Genomic DNA, 25,477 nt, shown 5'->3' with positions numbered 1-25,477 from the left:
ACTACCAAATGAAACATCATTCCCACATCTGATAAAAAACAGGATCTTACATCATCAAACATGGTTACTTTGGCAAATTTTACCTGTCAATCCATGATTTTATCCCACACTGATTTCCAGTTGGTATTTATATTTCTCCAAGATCAGACCTATTGTTACAAGACTGAGGGTTAATATTGCAAATAGCATCTCACTAGAGTTGCCTTAAGACAGTGATTTTCAACCTTTTTTGTCTCACGGCACACTGGCAAAGTGCTAAAATTGTCAAGACACACTGTCGGTTTTTGGACAATTGACAAGGCACAACATGCTGTTGGTGGGGGGCTCATATCCCCCAATGGTCCTATTAAAACATGACCCTCCACCAAACTCCCGCAGCACACCTGGGGACCATTTGTGGCACACCAGTGTGCCACGGCACAGTGGTTGAAAATGGCTGCCTTAAGGCTTCATCAGGCAAACCAAAGCCCTTAATGGTCCAGGATGCTGCCTTAATGGAAGTTTTCTTAGGAATGTGGGCCACCAGAGTCTGATAAGATGGCACATGCTCTACTTTCCTTCACCAGACAGAAGGGGTTGATGCATGAAGGAAAAGAGAGAACACAAGACAGAATTTCTGAGCAAGGCAGGCAGAGACAGTCTGAATGGAAAAGAGCTGAACCACCTTCCAGTGCAGGACTACTCTCTGGGGGTCTGTTATAATTTGTTGCTGCTTGTTAGAGTGCTGTGCTACTTGCCTTCATCTAATGCCCAACCTGTATATTTGCAAGTAAATCAAACTTAAGAAGGTGTGAAATCTACTCCCCCCCCCCCAGGAAAGCCAGAATTTGGACAAGGCTCTGTCCCTACCAGAACTTCTCACCTCACGGGGAAATGGCGAATGCACATAGCAACTTAACAGAAGCACCCTTTGAATGGGTTTCAACTCCACTATTCCTGTTGCTGCCACAATATTCTGCAATCAGCTGTTCTTTAACAAGCATTCTCAGGCCCTTCGAGATCATAATCCTGCTTACCATCTTTGCCAATTGTGTGGCGCTGGCTATCTACCTGCCCATGCCTGAAGATGATACCAACAAGGTCAACGTAAGATTGGTAAGAAGTTATCTTTCTTGCTTCTCTCCTGTCTGAATGCATACCAAAATGATGTCATCATCCCCTCTCCCAAAATGATTCCGTGAGTTATGCTCCAAACTAGCTTTATGATAATTACTGGTACAGCATCAAGGCAGCATCAGGAAGATTCCCTGAGCTTCTAATATTTTTAACACATGAAACCCCAAACACCAGATTTGGTTGGTCTGAAACACATACGTTTGGATCCATTGTACACAGATTTTTGTGGCTGCAAAGTGAATAAACCAAATTCTGCACTAAGAAACGTGTATTCTGAAAAATTATGCAAACAAGCCACCTTGTACATAATCTGAGTGTGGGCCAACATGCATAGCATTGGGCTGAGAGTAATGGCAAACCTATGACATGCATGTGAAAGGTGACATGCCACAACATTTTTGGGTGACACACGTTCACCAACACCTTTGTTACACTCTTACATGTGTATTTGCAGATAAAATTTAGAAAATCCTTAGACAGAGAAAAATGTATGCTACCACTGCAATCTGAAAAGGCTGGGTAAAACTTAGACCAGTGCTGGTGAAACTTTTGGGCCTGGCATGTCAAATATTTGGAAAATGCCTAAGTTGACTCTGCTGTTACCTCCCCCACCCTGAACAAAAGAGAAACAATTCATATTTCATGTATGTAATCTTTATATAATACGTAGCACTGCTTTATATGTATATGTAAAATATTGAATATATATTAAATTTATATAAATATATATAATATATAAATTATTATATATATAAAACATAGCACTGCAATTTTAAAAAATAAATATGTAAAGAATTATTTCTCTTTTGTTCTGGATTGTGTGTGCAAGAGCAGCTCAGAAGGAAATAAATGCTGTAAATAACAAAGTTATTTATAAAATAAATAAATGTTATTCATAACAATCCTTGACTGTAATAGATTGTCCTCGCTGGTCTCTTCTGCCATCTTGAATTCTATGATGGGGAGTAATAAAACAGAGCATGGAGGAACAGAGGCAGGAGTGGGCAGATCGGGTCTGGGAGGGGGCAGGATTGATGGTTCTGGCACGCACCATGCCCTATCCCCCTTCCTGGGCTCAATCCACCTGCGCAAATCAACTTGGACTTGCGCCAGCTATATCACTTGTGCAGGTCAGAATTGACCCATGAGGCTGCTGGGGCTTGCACTGGGGCAGGGGGACAAATATCCCCTTATCCTGAGGTGACCTGCAGCAGCCTAAATTCCCCTGCAGGATGCAGTGAAGTCTGCGCTGGTATCACTGCATCACCACATGGGAATTTAGTTAGGGTTGGGCTGTTGCTGAAGGACTACAGTATTTAAAGAATATCACAGTGAGAACGAATGCAAAACATACAAATACTGTACAGATAAACCTCACTAACCTCAGTCCCCTTCATTCTAAAACATGTAAAGTCTGACAGGGAAGAGGCCCTGACAGCTCTGAGGGGAGTTGAGGGTGACGGACAGTTGCAGCTGTGAGTGACAGGTTGGCAACGGCCACCTCTGATGTGAACTGTGGGGGCTGGAAGGGTACCAGCCTCAGTAACTATTCTAGGCTGTGACCGCCAAAGGTAGCCATGCAGGCAATTGAGCCAGCTGCAGCACTAAGCAGCTGAGAATGGACAGGGCTTAAGTCAGCAGCCTCTTTGGCTCAGGGGTGCTTAAAGAGCTTTCTTTCCTCCTTAGCCATGTTAAATGACATCATCTTCCATGCTTCAAAGTACTAGCAAGGGCAGGGCAACAGACTGCTGGAGCAGGGAAAGATCTGCCAGAAGGAAATAGAGTCCATTGGTTTCTCTTCGAGAATATAAAACAAGACTCATATTGCTTCCTCAAAATTTATAGGGCAGGGTATTTGTTGTTGTTCTGGTTGGTTGGCAGCCTTAGATTGGACGCAAGCATGGCTAGCAATTCTATAATCACTCACGTAGAATCAAGAAGAGCCAAATTGCTATTGTGAATCCATCTGACCCAGTTGTGTGGCTTTGGCTGCAATCCTATACACACTTTTCTACGAGTAAGCCCCATAGAATGCAATGGGATTTACTTCTGAATAGACATGCATAGGATTGTGCCCTTAGTTGTGTTAATTACCACACATACAGGTATAACCTAACTATCCACAGATTTTTTTTAACCTGTGGTTTTATCTCAACAGGATGAGGGGCCCTTTAAATTAAAGGGAAAAAGTCCCTCATTACTGGGAGAGAGGGCAGCCAGCTGACAATCCATCTGTTGTTCTCTCTCCAGGCACTTAGAACAGCTTCAGTCCAAGTCGAGCAATCCCTCCCTTCCCCCCCCCCCCCAGCACTGAAAGAAAGATAATTACTTTGCTCTGGGTGAAGGGAGGGGTTGCTGGCCTTAAGTAAAGCTTTTCTAAGTGCCTGGAGGGAGACTGATTGATGGATTGTCTGCCTACTGACTCTGTCTTACACCACAAAGGTTAGCAAGGCTGTTTTTAAATCATGGAGCAAAGGGACATTGTTTTTTAAATGGATTTGCTTTAATGCAATTTTTGGTATCCACTTCTGGGAATAATAATAATACAGGTATAACAAGACTCAACCTATGTTACTGTGCCCTTATACAATTCAAATTGCATTGATGACCTGATAATATATTAATTGGATTGATATTTATAGAAAGTTGTTGATTGTCAATCATGCTGCATTTGGATTTGTCACTGTGTGCTGTCCCAATTATGGACTGGGATCCTTGAACCCATGCCCCCGCCATCAACTTCCTTACGTGGGCTGGCAGAGTGTTCAGACAAGTTTGGCACACGTGCTAAGCTGCTGGTCATTTCCACCAGTGCTCCATGGTGCTCGACAGTGGTGTGAGAGATTGTGAGATGCACTGCCGTAGGACCTTGATGGAATTGGGCCTTCAGTCTGTTCTGAAATGTACGTTGTGGGTGACGGATGTTCCCATGGCTGAAATTTGTGAGTTTCTGCTGACATGAGATGGGGAAAGCAGCAGAAATTAGCCAGTGAATTGGCCTTTAGTCACTGAACCTGGATCTTCTCACCTCACTAAATAGATGAGACTTCTAAAAATGCCAAATTGGTAAGAACAAGAGTTGGTGGTGACACTGCATTTTAGGAAAGCAATGCCCATAGCTTTGGGTTTTTCAACATCCTTTCTGTGGAACCAGTGTGTAAGAAGAGAATCTGATTGAGGTGAGGTATCCGTGTCATTAACATTGTCCATCTTTTCCCTCTCCCTTCTGTGTTTTACAGGAGAAGCTAGAATATTTCTTTCTATCTGTATTTGCCATTGAGGCAGCACTAAAGATAATTGCCTATGGGTTTTTATTCCATGCGGACGCCTACCTCAGAAATGGCTGGAATATACTGGATTTTACCATAGTCTTTTTGGGGTAAAGGAACACATTTTAATTTATCTCTCTGTATGTAGGATTGAATGGGATTTGATGGGTGATGTCACAGTTTCCTTAAGTTGCAGCATAAGCCTATGCATGTCTACACAGAAGTCCCATTGGGTTCACTGGGACAATCTCCCAGGTAAGCATGCACAGGACTGCAGTCTAAATTATCAATTCACAACACAGTGCTACTTACCTGGTCCACCTGTGCAGCGGTTCCTGCACTGACCTAGAGTATCACAAACATCTTGTAAAGCACATTTGCGATGATCTAGAGTAACCAGCACTGGTGAGAAGATATACACTCACCTGCCAGTGCAGTATTGAAGCCCCTGGTCACCAGTGGAGGTAAGGGGTGGCGCAGGAGCTGGGAGAGGGTGGCGGGATGGTGATCTGGAGGTGGGGAGGGGTGTAGCTTGGTGGGAGAGGGCAGAATGAGACATAGGTCAGGTCCAGGAGGAGTGTGGGATCAGCAGAGGAGGCCCCTTCCATATCCTATCCTTCCTCCTGGGCCTGGAAGCCCAACATGGGGTTTCTTGGACTTGCACCAACTAAATAGCTGATGCAGAATCAGAGTAGCCCTGACTGGGGCATTACTTGGGATAAGGGAAAAATTACCCCTAACCCTGATGAGACCTTCAGCCTGCTCTTAACAAGTGCTGGATACAGCATAGGCCACTTGACCCCACTATGCCAGTACTAGTTAGAACTGGGCTGATAGTATTTGGAAGAACATGTTCCTCATTCCAGAAATCCCTCCACATACTAAACTGACGTATTAAATAAATGCATACAGTAAATGCAGGCATAAATAACACATTTTTCTGTTCTTCACCCACCCCTTTTGGGAAATGTGTTAACCCAAGGCCCTAGGAAAGGATGACTGGAGGCTCGCTAGGTGCTCACAAGCCCCACTTAGTTGATTGATATATTATGCAGTTGTGGTGTTCCCCTCACTTCAGTTGTGTTTGCTTTAGTGAACACCATAAAGTGTGAAGAGAAAAAGTGTGTAAACAACAAGCAAACATGTGCCGTGTTGTATTCCCCGAATGCATGTGTCCACCACATAGTCCTGAATGTTTAGTGAAATATGTCTGTCAGGGCAAACACAAAAAAGTGTACAGAATCTGCTGCATAAACTGTGAATCAGGCCTTGTTTTCTCCATACGACTGTGAATATGAATACATGACTTCCTGAAGAAAAGCTAATGTGAACCAGATGGCGCATGGAGAATGCTGCAGCCATTTCATTCTTGTAATCACAGCAACTGGCAAAGTACTACTAGAATCTCAAATGTAGCTGCCACCTGTTGCCTTGTGCTGCCTGGGTCACGCTAAAATATCTCCATTGTGCATGCGTGGAGAAAATAAGTAGGACTTGCATTTTTAAATGTGCTTTAGCAGTGTTAGTATAAGACTGCTAAAGTACTACCAGTGGATGTATCTGGTTTGATTCGGCCACACAAACCAGGTAGCTGAGGAAAATGAACTGACTAGGGTGGAGTGGGGTGGGGTAGACTATTTGCATACAGGGAAGCCCTTACTAAAAAATTAATTGAGCTGATGCTTCAATAGTGAGAAGATTCAGGAGCCCATAGAGACATCCACTCACTCCAGCTGAGAGCAAGGCCGGACATCTGTATCCAGTGCATACATTCCCTGCTAAATTCCATTCTCCAAGGAAGAGGGGTGGATAGATGATTGGAGCAGGTTTTCACATACATCTTGTGGGATGCAGGGCGCAATCCTAATCAACTTTCCAGTACTGGCATAGCTGTGTCAGTGGGGCATGTGCTGCATCCTGCAGTTGGGGGACAGTCATGGAGGCCTCCTCAGGGTAAGGCAATGTTTGTTCCTTTACCTCGGAGTTGCATTGCCCTTATGTCAGTGCTGGAAAGTTGGTTAGGATTGCAGCCATAGAGTCAGATCATCTTCTGGCTTTTTCTGTTTTAGCTTATCATAAAAAGGTGGTGACTTAAATTGTATTCTTTCTCCAACATAGTCACTGCCATATGGAGAGCACATTAACTCACTCCACATGGAGTTGTCACCATATGGTGAATCATTGCTGTGCAGCTTCTCACTATGCTGGCTGTTTTTGCCTTTCCACTGGAAAACATCCTTTTTGGCCCACATTCATCAAACTAGAAAGGGACCATAGCTCAGTGGCAGAGCACATGGTTTGTGCAGTCTCAGGTTCAATCCTTGGCATCTCCCGATAAGGCTGTGGAAAACTCCTCTCTGAAACCATGGAGAGCGGTGCAGTCAGTGCAGAAAATACTGAGCTAGAAGATGGACCAATGGTCTAACTTAGTATAAGGAAACTTTCTTTGTATCTCATCTGTGTGATTTAAAGTAGCTTCCATATGGCATCCATAATAGCCGAAGAAGTCAAATTCCATTCCAAGACACAGTAGGATGATAAGAACATAAGAACACAAGAACAGCCCCACTGTATCAGGCCATAGGCCCATCTAGTCCAGCTTCCTGTATCTCACAGCAGCCTGCCAAATGCCCCAGGGAGCACACCAGATAACAAGAGACCTCATTCTGGTGCCCTCCCTTGCATCTGGCATTCTGACATAGCCCATTTCTAAAATCAGGAGGTTGCACATACACATCATGGCTTGTACCCCATAATGGATTTTTCCTCCAGAAACTTGTCCAATCCCCTTTTAAAGGCGCCCAGGCCAGACGCCATCACCACATCCTGTGGCAAGGAGTTCCACAGACCAACCACATGCTGAGTAAAGAAATATATTCTTTTGTCTGTTCCAACTCTCCTAACACTCAGTGCTGCTTGATTGATGTGCCTTTGCTTTAATTGCCACTTGAACATATATATGAATCTGATTTATACTAAGTGGTTTGGACCATTGGTCCATCTTAGTAAGTACTGGCCATGTCTCTCCACAGTTTGAGACAGGGATCTTTCATAGAGATGCCAGGGATTGAACCTGGGATGTTCAGCATGCTGATCATGTCACTGAATCTCTCTTTCTGACTTTTCCATTGTTGCCACCATCTTCCTGTTTCTTTTTGCTTGCCATTTCTGCTGTCTTGTAGAGTCTTCACAGTGATCCTGGAGAGAATCAGCTTAATCGAGGGTGCACTTCTCAGTGGGCAGGGTGGCTTTGATGTCAAAGCTCTGCGAGCCTTTCGTGTGCTGCGGCCTCTACGTCTAGTGTCAGGAATACCAAGTGGGTGAACCTTTCATACGGTTTGGTGACTAGACATATGTAGGAGGATAGAACTGAGACAGCGGAACACCGTTCCACTTTGGTTTTCCATCCATAGATGATCAGAGAAATAAGAATAAAATAAATGGATTGTGTTGTTGCATCAGCTCGTTGCAATTAAAAAAAGGAAAGGGAAAGAATTATTTAGAGCAGACTATGATAAGTAGATTATAACTACAGCTGGCTAAAGTGGCTTAGGCATGTTTGTCATAAAAGAGTAATTAATCACATCCCAACTCCACAGTAGACATTAATGGAAAGGTAGTTACTGGTACTTACTATGCTGATCTCTTGTATGCACCCAGCATTTCTCACAGCTGACAGCTGTCATTACAGTGCCTGCACTAATTGTGCAATCCATAAAGCCAGCTTTGTTCTGTGAAAGCTGGGAAATGTTACTCTTCTCTTTGAGTGCTTCTCACACTTAGCCGTACAGCAGAGAAAGCTGCAAACAGCCCCAGCATATTCACGTAGGGATTTGATAGCCAATTTTACTGTCACTGCTTCCCCCATAGAATCCTGCAAATTGTAGTTCAGCAGGAGTGTCATTTTTCAGCTAGAGATCTCTAGCCTCTTCTCAGAAGTACTATTTCCATTTAGGGCTACAAAATCAGCTTCAGTCTGAGGTGCAGGTATTCCCAGTTTTTCCAGAAACAAATGGCACAGTCATTGGCAGCTTTGGGGGCTCATCAAGATGCCATAACCCATGACTTCCTCCCTACAACCTTTTTACCCCCACTTTCACACAGCAAGACAGCAGGCAAGCGATGGTGGGAAGGAACTCGTGCCACGTTCACTTACTTATTTGCCTGCCTGTCTTTCTGTCTAGACAGCAGTGATGGGATCCACCCCTAACTGATCTTTGAAACATACCAGCTGCCACCACTCTCCCTTGCTCACCTCTCTTTTCTCGGGGGGGGGGGGGGGAGGATTGGACCTAGTGGCCTCTTGAAGTCACTTGTGATTATTTTGCACTTGCTTGCAGTCACCTCTGCCTGAATGCCTGCCCTTTCCCTCCGGGCAGAAGTAATGATTGGGTCTGTGTGGCCCAATTCCCAATACTGCCTGGGGGAGAGCACAGGCAGTGGGGTCCCATGCACCTCACAAGGCAGTTGCTTACCCACCTACTTGGGTGGGCAGATGAGTGAGCAACAGCAGTGCTGTAGGGAGCAGTAAAGTGGGAAGAAGGAGGTGTCTCTTGTGCCACCAGCAGCTGCAGCACAGCACATTGTACAAGGGAAGACAGGGTGTGAGAGTGGTGGAAATGAAAACAGTGGTGTGAAGAGCTTGCTCCTTCCTCCTCATTGCAGGTTTGCAAGTGGTGCTGAACTCTATCGTCAAGGCCATGTTGCCGCTGCTGCACATTGCTGTGCTTGTTGTCTTCATGCTCGTCATCTATGCCATTGTAGGGCAGGAACTCTTCAAGGGCAAGATGCACAAGACCTGCTACTTCATTGGGACAGGTAGGACTTATGATGGGTCCTCCAACAAACACATGTTCAGGAAATATCTGGGGCGTTACCTGAAGGGGCAAGACCTCTGCTTCTAGTGCTCTTGTACAAGCAGGAACTTGATGGAGTCTTCTGTACTCTCTTCTGAAGCTCCACCCCATTTAGAACTGGAGACTGGTGTACTTGCAGATGAAAGCAAGATTACATTCCCCATCCCTGTAGATCCTTTCATCTGAATCTATTTTTTCCCCACAGACATCATTGCCACAGTGGAAAATGAAAAACCTTCGCCATGTACAACCGCAGGCCACGGACGCCACTGCAGCATCAATGGCTCTGAGTGCAGGGGCTGGTGGGCAGGACCCAATAATGGCATCACACACTTTGATAACTTTGGGTTTTCTATGCTGACTGTCTTCCAGTGTATCTCCATGGAAGGGTGGACTCAAGTCCTTTACTGGGTAGGTTGAGCATTGGGGGGGAGAGGCCATGTGGTCAATCCAAGGATGTGAACCTAAGAGTATGTGGTCCTACGAGTATGTGGGTCCTCGTATATGGTCCCAGGTACTCACTGCAGAGTTGTTCCAATGAATGGCATATACTGTAGTAAGTTTCAGACAAAATGTTTCGTTCCAGTCCTAAGAGCATCAAAGGTGGAGACCTGTTGATCCTCCAAGATTTTCACTTTGTTCAAGCCACAAGTCTGCCCTTGAAATTATCAGTGACCAAAGTTGTCAAAGCAGATGTTGCAGGTGATGTTGCAGTTGTTGCAGGCAGAAACCCAGGCCCTCACTTTTACCAGTGAGTTATTCATCAGGTTTATCATTAAATTAGGGGACAAATTATGAAGAGCTACTGAATGAGTTAAGGATCATTAAGGACCTAGCTCTGGTCTTGGTTGTTTCCCAAGCCCTGGAGTCAACCCTTTCCCCAGAATGGGAAGATTTCTCTCAAAGTGACACTTACAACCTTGCAAATCTTTATCATCTCATCTCTGTTCTGCCTCAGGTAAATGATGCCATTGGCAATGAGTGGCCCTGGATCTACTTTGTCAGCCTCATCTTACTTGGGTCATTTTTTATCCTGAACCTGATCTTGGGTGTGCTCAGTGGGTAAGCATTGCTAGCATGTGGCCTCCTACATCCTCACTTAGCATTATTGACAGGCAGGTTTGTCCTGAATGTGATGTGCAGCACAAACCATGCAGATTTACTCAGAAGTAAGTCACACTGTGTTCAAGGGGCTTACTCCCAAGTAAATGTGCATAGGATTTGCAACCTTGACGTTCTAACAGCCCAATCTTATCTCCCACCAAGGTATAGCATGCATCCATGCTACTCTAACAGAGTACTTGCTGCATGCTATGGAGGGATGACCAGAAGGCCAACCAAGGATAAATAAAAATGTTTTTCATTTACCTCTTGGTAGGCCTTCTGTGGCCTGTGGGTCTCCTCGAACTTAATGTCAGCTATGCAGTTTGAGGAGACAAAAGGAGCAGGGCAGGCTGGGAAAGAGGGAATAGGATCAAGTTGGTACAAATTCCTGCCACCAGGATCGACCTCCTCCCTGCCCCCTGCTGCCCCTGCTTTCCCCTTCCCCACTCCAAACCTTCCCTTTCCTACTCACAACATGCAGCTCAGCAACTGAGAGGTGATGTGCCAAGTGACACCTCAGCAGAAGTAGTGCTGCTGAAAGAATGGTCTGCATGATAATTGGGCTCTCCTAGCATCTCAGCAGTGTCTTGTCGCTCTCTCCGTTCGCCCCTTCCCCAGTAGTGTCCCTCACCTTCTGAAGCCTCCTTTTGTCTCCCCCTCCCAGCATCTTGGCAGAAGTGGGGCTACTGAAAGAGTGATGCTATCACGTGGACCATCCTTTTAGCAATGACATGTCAGCAGAAGTGGTGCTACCAAAAGGGTGGCTTGTGTGATAGTTGGGTTCTACAAGTGCTGCCCTTTCAGCAGCTCCACTCCTGCCAAGGCATCACTTCGCGGTGCTGGGTGGTGCTGGGAGCAGCAGATGGCAGTGCTGCATTATTATTGATACCCCTGGTCTTGGGAGTTTCTTTACGATGGTGAAAACATCTTATCTTTCCTTCATATTTTGATTGCTCCTGTCTCAGTTGCTTGTTTCATTAGTTCTGCACAGCAGAATGCCAGGGGCATGAAGATCTCTTAAGAACATCATACTCATACATGTAAACATATCTTGGGGTGCAGCACGAATAGACTGCAACTTGGACTCAAGCAATGACATGGAGTTCAGTTTGCAGTGTCAGGAGTTGACTGGGAATACTTGGCAAGGTAGCAAATGCTCTGATGTTGCAGACTTTAACATCATAAGAACATAAGAACAGCCCCACTGGATCAGGCCATAGGCCCATCTAGTCCAGCTTCCTGTATCTCACAGCGGCCCACCAAATGCCCCAGGGAGCACACCAGATAATAAGAGACCTCATCCTGGTGCCCTCCCCTGCATCTGGCATCCTCTTTTGCTTACACAAATGTGAAGAACCAGTTTGTAGCATGGAGTATTAGATTCTTCTCAGGCTTGTTCCTCTTACCCAGGATGCATTTATTTGTGATCTGCCAATAACAAATCAGATAACCAAATGAACTACTTCGCCTGGGTGAAGGCAGATGATTCAATGCTTGATAATTAGCTCCAGGTTGAAATATCCTCCCTTCTGCCTCCTAGCCCAGCCCACTTAGTCTTTGGACAAAATGTTCACTGACATGGGGAAAAATATGTTGATTTGGCTCATATAGTTCATGTCCATAACCATTACATTATGTTAATTCTCTTCTGGATTTGTTCCAGTGAATTTACCAAAGAGCGTGAGAAAGCCAAATCCCGGGGTACCTTCCAGAAACTGAGGGAGAAGCAACAATTAGAGGAGGACATGAAAGGCTATATGGACTGGATCGTCCATGCAGAAGTCATGGACAGTGATCGGACACGTGGTGAAGGTACTGTGACCATCAACTAGCACTGCTTGACTAGTGGTTCACCCAACTACTGCTAGATAAAAATTGCCATGAATCAGAAACCACTGCAGCTTCTAGAAGAAGACATTTATATGAACAAGGCATTTTTATTTTGACAGTCAAGCAGGTTTTGCTGGTTCTCATGATGTCGTGCTACTCGTTCACATCATGATACTTATTCACAGGGTCAGCCCCCCCCCATGAGGCCAACTGAGGCAGTCACCTTGGACAGTAGATTTGTTGGGGTCACCCACTTCTATCTACCTACTTGCCTCCACTTTTCCTCCTTCACCCTCTGAATTGGAAAAGGAAGAGGGATCAGAGGGGAATAGGAAGTGTGGAGGAAGGAGAATGGTGAGTTAGAGTGTCAGAAACACTTCCCTCTCCTCCACACTTCTGTTTCATCTCCCTCTTTCTTTACCAATCCAGGGAGTAGGAGGAGTAGAGGCTAGCACATCACCAAGTAGGAGGAGAGCCGTATTTAGGATGTTGCTTCAGCCACCAGGCAATCTTAAACTGGCCCTGCTTGTCCAGTGTGGATGAACACAATAGTTTAATGTCCGATAGGGTTTTATAGCTCTTTGGAGATATGCTAGAGAAGGGGAAGGACCTTTCCTTCTCCTACTCCATCACTACCTGTGGGTTCATCTCCTGCTGCTGGCCTGGGCTCTCTGTATTTTCTGGGCTGGTTGGCATCCTGGCACTTTTCACTCAGTCTTCCACATATTATTCCTATTGTCACTATGATTTCTCATTTCTTTGTGTATATTTTTGTTCCTTGTAATTTCTTGTTTGATTTTATCTCTTGGGATCATCTGTGTGTTTGGAAATACCAAAATTGGATGTACTATATACAGGGTGATCAGATTTCCTCTTTTTCCAGGACATGTCCTCTTTTTAGCCTCCTGTCCTGGAAAATAACTTAAATGTCCTCCTTTTCCCTGTGAGTAGGCCCCTGCAGGCAGCACATAGCCTTGTTGTAGTTAATAAATTATATGTAATATAGTTTCAAATTTAATAAGTAAACTAAATTAACCACATGAAATCAATACACAAGTGTTTTTAGCTTTTATTTTATCATATCCTATATTTTTCTTGGATGTCCTACATTTTGGGGTGCCTTCTCTTTTGCAGTTATGACATCTGGTCACCCTGACTATATAGGTACATTTGAGAGTTGGATATCTACAAATAGACATCCCAGATGCACTGCGTGGGGCTTAGTAGTTTTATGGTGTTCTCAGATATGCTGCTGTCAGGAATCACCAGGGCTGAGAGCATTGCCTGTTGTCTAAGCATTGCTTGGTGTGTAGTCTAAGAGAAGAAGGAAGAGCAGGAAGAGAGAAGGAAGGAGAACTGCTTGACCTTAGATGGAGTTACACTTCCATCCAGTGTTTGTAGAATACGTTTTTAGTTTTATAAATAACCTTGTTAGAACTTAAACTGTGCTCCTCTTTCTTTTTCTTCCACAGGGATGATGCCGTTGGACGAAGGTGGCTCAGAGACAGAGAGTCTATATGAAATTGAAGGCATGAATAAATGGATTCTCTTCTTGTAAGCAGAATGCCCACCAAGCCAAACCCGTTTATATGCCCTGCCACTGGAGTGCACAACAATATGGGCTCCTTTTAATATTTATACTCTTGAATGAATATACTTAAAATGGCTTTTCCATGGTTAACCCAGAATGCTCAGGACTATTAGCCATGGAAAAGCTATGTAAAGTTTTTGTGAAAAGACTTGAGTCTTGTTTTTGAATAACCCCTTTTCTCCCTACGCTTCTCCCTGCATCTCTCTCTTTCTGTCCCTGCTTCTCCTCAATGAATCCAATGGCAATGGCACACAAGGCTTTGGTTCCCCCCACAGTTCACCCACTAAGGGAATCCTGGTACCAGTGAGTCATGTGGCTTAACTATCTGCAACAGGCTGGAAAACTGATGCCAACTTCTCTAAATCCGCAGAGAGGAAGAGTAGCAATGTGAACATAGTGATGCAGGAATTCTCCCACCTCATCCCTGTTTTTGATGGTTCTGTAGGCCTTAGATGTTTGCACAAAGAATTGAGAAGACTGAAAGTATTTGGAAATCAGCCAGGAGGTTTCAAGGAAGGAGACTGCAATTGCCCAAAGGGCCCTGTGTTTTGCAGGCTTGCTCTAGTGTATCACTGCAACCCTACTGGTACCAGCCATCTTTCCAAAGGCACTCTTGTGGTTCTCAGTCACAGTTTCTAGAGAAGGTGACATCATAGAAGAGCTGGGCTCTGAATCCTTTGTAGGGGCTCTATGCTCTAGGTTGGCAAAAGGGATTAATCTGCCACCATATTGATTTTTATTCTTCTTATCCTCTTTTCCTTTAGCCGGCACTGGCGTCGATGGAACCGCCTTTTCCGCAGGAAATGCCGTGAAGTGGTTAAGTCCAAGTTCTTCTATTGGTTCGTGATCCTGATTGTTGGTTTGAACACCATTTCAATAGCCTCTGAGCATCACTACCAACCTGACTGGCTGACTCGGGCCCAAGGTGAGCTCGGAATGATGATTTTAGAGAGTTTTTAGAGAATTTCCCAGGAACTGATGAATGAAGCAGGGCAGGGACCTGTGATGATGTCCATCTTCAATTTCCTTGCTGGATCCCCTTAGGAATCTCATTGCTCTAGCCCACTGGTTCTCACCTATTTAGCACTAGGACCCACTTTTTAGAATCAGAATCTATCAGGACCCACTGGAAGTGATGTCATAACCAAAAGTGACATCATCAAGCAGGAAAATTTTTAACAATCCTAGGCTGCAATCCAATCACACTTACTCAGGAGTAAATCCCATTTACTATCATGTTAAAAGAATATACATAGTAGCTTGTTAAAAGTGCAGGTCTGTAACATTTCCCCAAATGCAGTCATATATCATGGTAGCATCAAGTCTAATATGTTAAAAATAAAATATTGAAATGAATGGGGACCCACCTGAAATTGGCTCATGACCACCTAGTGCAGGGGTTGGCAACCCGTGGCTCTGGAGCCACATGCGGCTCTTTCAGCTGTCTGCTGCGGCTCCTCCAGGTGAAAGTGGCAAAGGGGTTAACAGGAGGCACCTGTGTTGGGAGTGCAGGCTGCTTCCCTCTGCCCCCTGAGCTCACTGCCCTCCTCTCCCTTCAACCCCACCTGCCCCACATTGGTTTCCCTTTTCAATTTTGCCCGCTCTGCAGGCTTAAGCTCCGTTTTTCCCTTCCCCAACTCTCCAGCAGGATGCCCTCCTCCTCAGCCATTGCGAGCCCTTGCAGCCTGGTCCCTGAGCAGGTCCCCTCTCAGTGCAAGAAGAGGCTTTTCCTCCACAGCAGAGGAGACATCCTGTGTGTCTACTCAGTAGTAAGCCCCATTACAGCGGATGAAGCTTACTCGCAGGAAAGGGTGCCTGGGATGGCAGGCTTGGAGCCTGCTCAAGGCCAAGCACAAGGACGGGTGAGTGGGAGCCCTCGTCCGGCAGGTCTGTTAGCTAGCAAGCAAGCAAGCCCCGCTGTAGTCCCTGGACTACTCCCAGGAAGGTATGGAGGGCTGTAGCCTCAGCCCCCTCCTGTGCAGGTCTACTCACAAGTAAGCCCCACTGTAGTCAGTGGGGCTTCCTCCCAGGAAGGTGTGGAGGGCTGCAGCTTCAGCCCCCTCCCATGCAGGTCTACTCACAAGTAGTCAGTGAGGCTTCCTCCCAGGAAAGTGTGGAGAGGACTGCAACCTGAGAGCTCCAACCAACTTGTCTGCTCAGAAGTCCCATTGTAGTCAATGGGGCTTAGTCCCAGGATAGTGTGGAGAGGGTTGCAGCCTGAGTGAGGGAGGACAGGCAGGCAGGGCAGAAGCTCCCCCCCCCAGCTCCCCTCCCCCCCCCAGCTCTGGCTTCTTCTCTTCCCCACCTCTGGAGTCTGTGTCCTTTTTTCCTTCCAGCAGGCTGCCTCTGGAAGGTGGGGGGAGTTCTTTAGTATCCATGTAAGATAAGCAGATGACATAACTGCCATATGTATTGGAATCCTGGAAGATCTGGTGAGGAGGTAGATGTGGTGTCAGCAGTGGCCCCTTTAAGGGTAAAGCCTGGGCATCCAGCAGAGTGTGCTGCACAGCTGCAGCCACTTGAAGGCAATAGGGCCCTCAGGGATATAAGGAGCACCTGAGGCGGGAGGGGGGGGTGTGGGTTGGAGAAGGAGTGCAGGTTGGAGAGGAGATTGACTGGGCTTATTGATTTTGACACTCTGATTTGACTGACTTACTTTGGAATCTGACCTTGGACTGTGACTTGGCTTATTGACTTTGGACTCTGCCCTGGATACTCTGACTGACTTTGTGACTAACTGACTGCTGGAGACATTGGAGTTTGAAGAGTGGCTGCTGTGCCCAAGACCTGCTGATGACCCAGGGTCTGTTGTAGTGGTGGGAGGCTGCTGGCAGGAGAGAGGACCTCTGCAGATTGAACAGGCGAGCTACCCTGAAGGTGGGGTCCAGCAGGACTGCAGGGCAGAACCAGGGTCATTCTTTGGGGGAAAGAAGGGGAGCTAATTTACTTAAAGTGGGCATAATTCTCCAGGCAGAGAATGGCCTTGGAATCAGGTAAAACACCATAGAGGACCAGGCGTCTGAAAACACAGGACAAGAATGTATGACAGAACTAACTAAAAGCTAAAAGAGGGGGCTACATTATAAAAATGGGACCTATAAAAGCATAAAGGTAAAAAAAAAAAACTATATATGCAGTGTTATCTTCATTTTAGATGTCAAAAGGGTTTTGTGGCTCCTGAAGTTTTTTCTCTCTCCAGAAAACAGGTCCGAATGGCTCTTTGAGTATTTAAGGTTGCTGACCCCTGACCTAGTGGGTCCTGACCCACAGTTTGAGAAACACTGCCTAGACTCATCCTATCCTATCTCCTACCCATATTTGCTTTACTTCCTGTTCCATCTTCTACTGCAACCTATTTTCACATTTGCATATATATTATATGTTTCAATGCACACTCAGTTTTCTCCTTGACTTTTGTTCTTTCCTCTCTTAGCTCTAGTCTCTGCTATACACAGTTACACATTTTTTCCTCTGCCTTTCTCCAGCTGCATCAGAAGCTGCTATCGGCAGCAAATGATGAGCAAGAGTGAGCAAACCCTGGCCCTGGGGCCACTTGTGGCTCTTGAGGCCTCTCAATGCAGCCCTCAGGGAGTCCCCAGTCTCCAATGAGCCTGTGGCCCTCCAGAGATTTGTTGGAGCCCACACTGGCCCGATGCAGCTGATCTCAGCGTGAGGGCGAATGTTTGACCTCTTGCGTGAGCTGTGGGATGAGAGCTCCCTCCACCGCTTGTTGTGTCATATCTGTGATGCAGTAGCAGCAGCACAAAGCAAAGCCAGCCTTGCTTTGTACAAGGCCTTTTATAGGCCTTGAGCTATTGCAAGTCCTTCATTCATTCATATAAGTTCATCTTTAATATATTAATTTATGTAAATTTATTCAAATTTTAAATGTAAATTAATTCTTTTTCCCCCAGCCCCCAACACATTGTCAGAGAGACAGTGTGGCCCTCCTGCTAAAAACTGTGGACACCCCTGAGCTAGAACAAGAAAGATTGCTGAACTTTCACTTGCTCAAAGATATGGAGACCCAATAACTTTTTCACCATAAGTGGGAAAGCAGCTGATGGGGGGGGCAGCAATTATGAGCAGATGAAGTATAGGAACAGGTGGGAATTTCAGCAGCCTGTTGTCCCACCAGTCTTCCACTACCAATGGCAATTTCAAGGCCTAATTCTATCCAACTTTCCAGTGCCAATGCAGCCTTGAGGTAAGGGAACAAATGTTCCCTTACCTTGAGGAGCCCTCCGTGACTGCCCCCCCCCACAGTTTGCAGTGCATGCTCCATTGTCACAGCTGCACCAGCCCTGTAACATTGAATAGGATTGGTCCCTCAGTTTAAAAAAAATCAGGGGAAGGAAACCTGTAACTGCTGCATGTAATGGGTAGTTTGCCTTTCATGTATGTGCTAATGACTCTTCTGGGGGCTGGATGTGAATGTGCTACTGTCCTAGCAGAGGGGATAGCTGGATAGGAGGAAGAGAAATAATAGTACTCAACTCTTCTCTGCCCCCCACTTCTTCTTTCTTCCTCTCTCTGAGAAGGAATCAGACTCTTGGGCTGCCTTTCACTGCAAAGTGGTGTCTCCTTCACCTACCTCTAGCTCTGTTTTCTTGATTGCAGATATTGCCAACCGGGTGCTTCTAGCCCTCTTCACAGTTGAGATGATTCTGAAGATGTATGCCTTGGGCCTTCGTCAGTATTTCATGTCCCTCTTCAACCGCTTTGATTGCCTTGTGGTCTGCACTGGCATCTTGGAGATTATATTGGTGGAGATCACTTCTATGACACCCCTGGGCATCTCAGTTTTGCGATGCATTCGCCTACTGAGGATCTTGAAGATAACCAAGTGAGTGTCCCTCTCAGGGTGGAGGGAACAGAGAATTGTAGTCAGTAGTGACATTTCTGGAGAGTCTTTCCCTGTGCTGTTCCCATTCAGTCAAACCTCATTCTTGGGTTCAGAGCATGCAAGCACATTTATTATTCACAAGGCACTTTAAATATGTGACCTGTTACCATTCTTATCTTTTCAATCCTCATGGCATTTCTGTGGGTTAAATAAGTCAGTATATTAAGTGGCATAGCTAAGAGATCTGGTACCCAACATTTTTTTACACCCCTACCCTAGGATGTTAACAACCCTGGAGATCAGATGCCCAGAACACTCCCGGAGCATGTATGCTGCATATATATTTACTGTATCTATGAGAATCAGAAAGAAGACTAACATTCTTTCAGGTTTTTAGTCTTATAGAATTGACTATCAGCCAAATTCAACACAGCTCCCATGCTGCAATGCAGTGGAGCTAATGTGGCATCCTCTGCATCCTGTGGGGGAGTTTCAGCATCTGGAGGCTCACTTGGGGCCCATATTTCTTTGCCCCAGGGTAAACCTATGCCAGCCTGCTGGATCTACTTGAACCTGCAGCAGCTCTATCAGTGGTACAAGTCTGCATGGACTTGGGTCAGAGGATTGAAGCTGGGAAGGGGTTTAGGATTTCAGTGTACACTGCTGCCACCAATACCGCCTCCTTACCAGTCCTGATCTGCCCTCTTCCCTGTGCCTGTTTGTCCAGAAGTCAGAATGTATGGAAGCTGAAACAGCCGCTCTTGCCGGCCCAGTACTTTTGTGCCTGCACAAAAGCACCACAGTGGACTGAGCCTGAGCAAAAGTGCTAACGCGGGTGTTCATAACATGGGCACCCATGATTTGGGGACCCAGTGTACACTGGCTCCTCCACATAGATGTACACATATCAGGAACATTATCTCTTTCTCTAGGTATTGGACTTCTCTGAACAACTTAGTGGCATCTCTGCTGAATTCAGTGCGCTCCATTGCCTCCCTCCTCACCCTCCTCTTCCTCTTCATCGTCATCTTTGCCCTTCTAGGGATGCAGCTTTTTGGAGGGAAGTTTGACTTTGATGACAATGTGGTATGGCGTAGCACCTTTGATAATTTTCCCCAGGCTCTCATCAGCGTCTTCCAGGTATGCCCCATGGGATGCACTGTCTAGTTAAGGGCAAAGTGCTGGAAGTCAAGGATCTTACATTCTATGATAAGTTATTGGAATAAATGAGGAACTGCCAGAAGAACAGAAGACATGACTCCCAGGATATTTTCTGTGCTTGAGGTTTTTTCATAGCCTCAAGGAAAGGCACTCAGGTTATCTTCTGGACTCAGAATGAATGCAGTGGCTGTGCCCAGACCAGGGCCATATTAACCCATGGCTGGGCCCCTAGGTTTGCAGGTATTTCAGGCTCCCTCAAGCACTGCAATATTTCACCCCACTACAGCTGACAGCCTGACCCTGATATGGTAGGTACTGGACCATAGTAGATAGCCCTATATCCATTTATATATACATAGCCCTATATATTTCTAAATATATATGTACACATATTCTATAGCACAAAGTACCTTTAACCACTGGAGCCCTAGGGCGCAGATAACATGCCTCTGCACGCACACACGCATGCATGCATGCATGCATGAATAAACAAACGAATGAATGAATGAATGAATAAATGATGGTTTGTAGGCTTTAGCTTAATCAGCCTTATGAATAATATGGCTCTGGCCCAGACCATCCTGTCACTTAGAGAATTTGTTACCTTTTCTAGGTCCTGACTGGAGAAGACTGGACGTCTATCATGTACAATGCGATCATGTCCTATGGAGGGCCAACCTATCCTGGCATTCTGGTCTGCCTTTACTTTGTTGTGCTCTTTGTCTGTGGGAACTGTATCCTTTCTTTAAACGGTTTTCATGCGTTGTTGCCCAGTACTGTAATGTGGAATCCTCTATTAACAGATTCAGGTACACACTGCTCCAGTAGACACAAATGTGTTTACTTTGTACAAGATGCAATGCAAGTAATGACTAGTTCAGTACTTAGTTCAGTACTTTAATGAATTGCAATAATGCTAAACTAGCACAAATCAAATCTCATGCCTCAAAGTATGGACAGATTATTGTTGGGAATTTGCCAACATAGAGCCGTAGTCAAGTGTTCTTATGGTGGTGGAAAACCTTCAGTCTCGAAAGACTATGGTATAAGCCTACAGCACCCAGGATTCCCAGGCGGTCTCCCATCCAAGTACTAACCAGGCCTGACCCTGATTAGCTTCCGAGATCAGGCATCTGCAGGATAACAGTTGCTGTGAAGTGTTCTTAGATGCTTTCTTTTTTTCTGTATATTCAAATAGGATTGTGCATTACAGGTCTACGCTTACACCTGGAGACTGGATGTGCAGCTAAGGTGGATGAGAGTTTAATATGAAAATTTTTTTTTTGCAACGAAGTTTATTTATTTGTTACAGATACAGGTAAGGAAAATAGGTTAGACTTAGGGCTGGGACTACACAGGTCACACATGAGGGTATTGGCCATTGATTACAACATGCATTAGTCCAAAAAAAAATTGATAATATCTAAAAACAAAATTATTCATCCATACAAAAATTATCATATTTGTTAATCTACTAATTAATAATTTAAGTAAACGATCAGTATTTTTTATCTAAAATTATCTATCCAATCATAAAAAGACTTCAAATTTTACTTATATACTATTCTTGCCACTAAACTAATATTTAGAATAAAATATTTCTTATCTGATTCTTAATTTCTGATGTTGCATTTAAGAGGAGTGTTTCCAGTTTGAATGGTAATACACACTTTAATATCTCTTATAACAGTTTATATATCATTTTCCAATATTTCTTTGCTTTTTCGCATATCCACCACATTAAAAAGTTTCCTCAACTCTTTACTTATCCAACATTTGTTTGATGACCCAGGGTACATTTTTACTATTTTCTCTGGAATTAAATACCATCTATAAAACATTTTATATAATTTCTCTTTTAAAAAATAACCCTTTTAGTTATCTTAATACCACTTTAATTATCACAATATTTGTGTTCCAGATTTGTTTTCATTTACATCTGCTTTGCTTTGATATAATTAATGGAATACTCTTCACTTCTAAGGAGAATTCGGTCCATTAATATCTACAAAAAAAAAAAATTCTAGTTGTTGTTCAGCCATTTTCACTTTCTGTCTTAGTACTTTCTTTGTTCTCTGTCTTGCTGTTGTTTTCCTTCTTGCTCCTTCCACTGCTCCACTTCTTTTTCTTTTTAACTCTCTTGTATTTCTTGATCCCTCTCTTTCCTTCTTTCTTTTTCTTCATTCTGATCTTTTTGGATTTAATCCAAAAATTCTTCCTCTTCTTGAAACGATATGCTCTCTGAAAGTTCTCTCTTTTTTTCTTCCTTAAAATTCTTAATTCTGATAATAACGGTTGCTTTTTCCATCTCCTGTCTCATTTCAAAAATCTCCACTTCTTTAGTTTCATCCGACATTTGATCCATTCTTTTTTCTTGTATTCTTGTTATTTGTAATCTGTTCCTGCATGCTTGTCAGGGAGGAGTTTATTTGCTTCATTTGTTCAGATAATTTTCTGACCTGTTGCTTCATTTCACTTTTGAAATCCCACAACAAATTCATTAATAAGGACTGGCTTTTACGAACATCCTTTAAATTTTTGAATGCCATTCTTATCAATATCAAATCAAGCCAATATACCTCTGACTGTAAAAAACAGAGATAAAATGGTCCAACAATTTTAAAAAACCAACCAACGCTCAATATCTTGTTTCACCTTCTTGTAAGGCTAATTTTCAATTTTTATATCCAAAAGGGGTAAGTCAATATTCACTTCCAGTCAATAACAATGTCAAATCAGTCAAACAATTAAAAAGTCATCCAAGTCTTATTGTCTTGCATCCCTTCTTGTCCAAGGTAATCCTTATTTTTTAATATCCAAAAGGGGTTGATCAGTAATCCAGGTCAATAACACTGTCAAATTAAGTTAGTATGCCTTTAAATGACCAGGCCTGAATCGAGCCTTCTTGCTAGGAAAGCGAAAGTAAAAGTTTTTTTAGCCGTTAAAGGTTAGTTATTTATTTCTTTTCCATGCATACCATTTCAGCAGGGTGATCTTTCATCTTCCCTTATTTATCTTATCTTATCTTATCTCTCACCTTTTCTTCCAGTCACCCTTATTACAAAAAAGAAAAATACTCCAGCAAGGGTTTCTTTAAATCCAGGTTTGCTCTTTTCACCTCTGGGTGGCTACCAGCCAACGTAAATAATCTTAAAGTTATCTTTCCCTCCTTCCAACCTATTGATTGCAGTTCTTTTTATAGCCTTTTAATGAACTGGTTACTCACAGTTTAATTTCGCTGTCATGTTGTTGTATCTAGGCTGGGGGGGGGGTACCCAGCTATCCGAATCTATCTTCTCCGAAGATGGCGTCCGGTTTACAATGTGATCCAGCATAGAACAATTTCTGGGGGTTTCCTCTGCGACCGCCGTCCCTAGAGATCCCCAGAGTTCAAGCTCTCAGCCTTCATGTCTTCTTCTTAGACAATGAAGAGTCCCTCATTGCTGAGGTCCTCTGGAAACACATCTATTTAGCAGTCGTCATCCCCCCGGAGTCCTCCGAGGTTCCCTGCTACTGCACTGAGTGTTAACTCCACCCCCCGTTTAATATGAAGATTTTAAATGATCAGACTCAGTACAACACAGTATATTAGTTTCAAACAAAGGCACCATTTAGACTGAGCAAGAGAAGAAAGATCCCCTTAACACCTAATAATGTTTAAGAATTGTCTGAAACTCACAGTCTGACCCTAAGTTTCCTGGTACTGCACAGTAGAGTGACACTGAAATGCCACCGCTGTACCGTGCAGGGTCAGGGAAGCTGCCAGATGTCTCCTTGGAGGAATGGGACATTCATCCCCTTACCCCAGAGTTTTTCAAACTGGGGTGTCATGACGCCCCAGCCTGAGGGCCCTGGTCTCTTTCCCCTTATGGGGCAAGGGCAGCGAGGAGGCAGGGAGGAGGCAGCAATGCGATCCCCAGGATCGTGCCACTCAGGGAGCTGCAGGGGCTTGGCTGCACTTACCAGAGCCTCCTGCAGCCTCCTGGGGTGCGGGGAGCCCTGCATGACCTTCTGTATGGCTCCCCAAAACTTTGAAAGTGAAAGCGATCGTGCTCTACTTCCAGTTTGGCGGAGGCGGGGCGCAATCGCTCCACTTTCATTTCCAAAGCTTTGGGGAGCCCTGCAAAAGGCCGTGCAGGGCTCCCCGCACCGTGGGAGACTGCAGGAGGCTCTGGTAAGTGCAACCAAGCCCATACAGCCTCCTGAGCGGCGCAATCCTGGGGATCGCATTGCTGCCTCCCCCCGTCCTGCAAGAATGTAGAGTGGTTTTCAAACTCCCTGAGAGTTTGAAAACCACTGCCTTACCCTGAGTAAAGCCCCTTACCCATGGCTCTGCCAAGGGGCTTCTCAAGTCTGCATGAGAGAAGCCCTGTGTCAAGCTTCCAAACCCAACAGAGGAGATAGGCCCCCTCCAGTCCCACCCTGAACCAGTCCTGCCCCTGTTCTGGCCTCTCTGCACCTTCCCCCCCACCCAAGAACACCTTCCCCATACCCTCCCCACTCCCCTGCACCATCTGACACTCACCTCCTCACCAGCCCCCTTGAGTGTCCTAATGAATTAATTTTACCAGGAGAAAGGCAGGGTATCAATTGACTAGTTAATTAAGCACACATGTTACCTTGAGGATCAGTGGCAGCTTGCCTCTGAATACCAACTGCAGGATATATAGGCAGGACCATGAAAAAAATGGTTGGATTCATTGGGCTTATTGCAAAATCCTATTTGATTTTTCATGTCAAGGTAGTGTCCTTATGTCAGAGAAAGGAAAGTGGTGGCAGTTATGAGCATGTAATGCCTACCTGCAAGCTGCAACGGTCCATCCTATGTGTAAAGGTGTGACTCTCTAGTAATCTACGATTGTAGGTATGCAGCAAAACTGCTCTTTTCCTTTTTCACTATAGTTACAAAAGACACAGTTACAAAAGACACAGTTAGCTTAATTTTAGTTGCTGAACAAATTCCCTTTCATGAAGCCCAGAGTACCTGCATGACAATTTTGAAGAGAGTCTGATATGCTTACTCACCCTTTTCTCACCCCACAATCCTCATGCACTGGTGATATCAGTCTTGAGCAAGACCCTTGTCTGTCTTCAGGTGTCCGCACGACATACAGGAAGGGTATGTGATTGTGGAGACCAGTGCAGGCTGTACAGTCCACATGTAAAATTCCTTAGCCTTCCTTCCCTCATTCCAGACGTCTTGCTCAATGTCTTTCTGGCCATCGCTGTGGACAACCTTGCTGAGGCTGAAACTTTGACTTCTGCACAGAAAGCCAAAGCAGAAGAGAAGAAGAGGAAGAAAATGGCCAGGTCTGTTCTTCTGCCAGTGATGGCACTCATTCCCCCTGGGTTTTGTTCTCCAGATGTCTGTGGGAGCTGGCAGTGTGCCTGGCCCAACATTTTTTCAATATCTCTCCACTTTGGTATCACTTTAGTCTCCTCTTGCTTTCTTGGTTCTTCTCTAGAGGTTACCCTGAGAAATCTGATGAGGAAAAGCAGCTGTTGGCTAAGAAGCTGGAACAGAAAGCCAAAGCAGAAGGAATTCCCACCACAGCAAAGGTCAGCCAGGGGTGACAGCTACAACATCCGTACTTCTTGCACCCCAGTATTTTCCATGCTTTACAGGAGCCCCAGAAGAAAAAGCATTGATATTGCTTGCAGAACTGTGAATCCTTTTCATAATTGCTCAATGATATCACACAAT

The 25,477-nt window shown here is 44.8% G+C and overlaps 1 protein-coding gene across 2 annotated transcripts in view; it reads left to right on the top strand.

Moving 5' to 3' along the window:
- CACNA1S (calcium voltage-gated channel subunit alpha1 S) overlaps positions 1–25,477 on the top strand; it is an 81,260-nt gene that overhangs the window by 8,321 nt on the left and 47,462 nt on the right. For both annotated transcript variants that reach the window (XM_066625171.1, XM_066625170.1), the window contains exons 2-15: positions 990–1,095; positions 4,356–4,495; positions 7,568–7,701; positions 9,051–9,203; positions 9,447–9,652; positions 10,200–10,303; positions 12,009–12,157; positions 13,648–13,729; positions 14,531–14,691; positions 18,387–18,612; positions 19,545–19,752; positions 20,387–20,507; positions 24,969–25,083; positions 25,239–25,332. In XM_066625171.1, the coding sequence (XP_066481268.1) occupies positions 990–1,095; positions 4,356–4,495; positions 7,568–7,701; positions 9,051–9,203; positions 9,447–9,652; positions 10,200–10,303; positions 12,009–12,157; positions 13,648–13,729; positions 14,531–14,691; positions 18,387–18,612; positions 19,545–19,752; positions 20,387–20,507; positions 24,969–25,083; positions 25,239–25,332 (1,999 nt within the window). The remainder of the gene's footprint in view (positions 1–989; positions 1,096–4,355; positions 4,496–7,567; positions 7,702–9,050; positions 9,204–9,446; positions 9,653–10,199; positions 10,304–12,008; positions 12,158–13,647; positions 13,730–14,530; positions 14,692–18,386; positions 18,613–19,544; positions 19,753–20,386; positions 20,508–24,968; positions 25,084–25,238; positions 25,333–25,477) is intronic.

Source organism: Tiliqua scincoides, chromosome 4 (assembly GCF_035046505.1).
Source record: "Tiliqua scincoides isolate rTilSci1 chromosome 4, rTilSci1.hap2, whole genome shotgun sequence".
Taxonomy (NCBI): domain Eukaryota; kingdom Metazoa; phylum Chordata; class Lepidosauria; order Squamata; family Scincidae; genus Tiliqua; species Tiliqua scincoides.
This window is presented reverse-complemented; position numbering and strand designations above follow the sequence as displayed.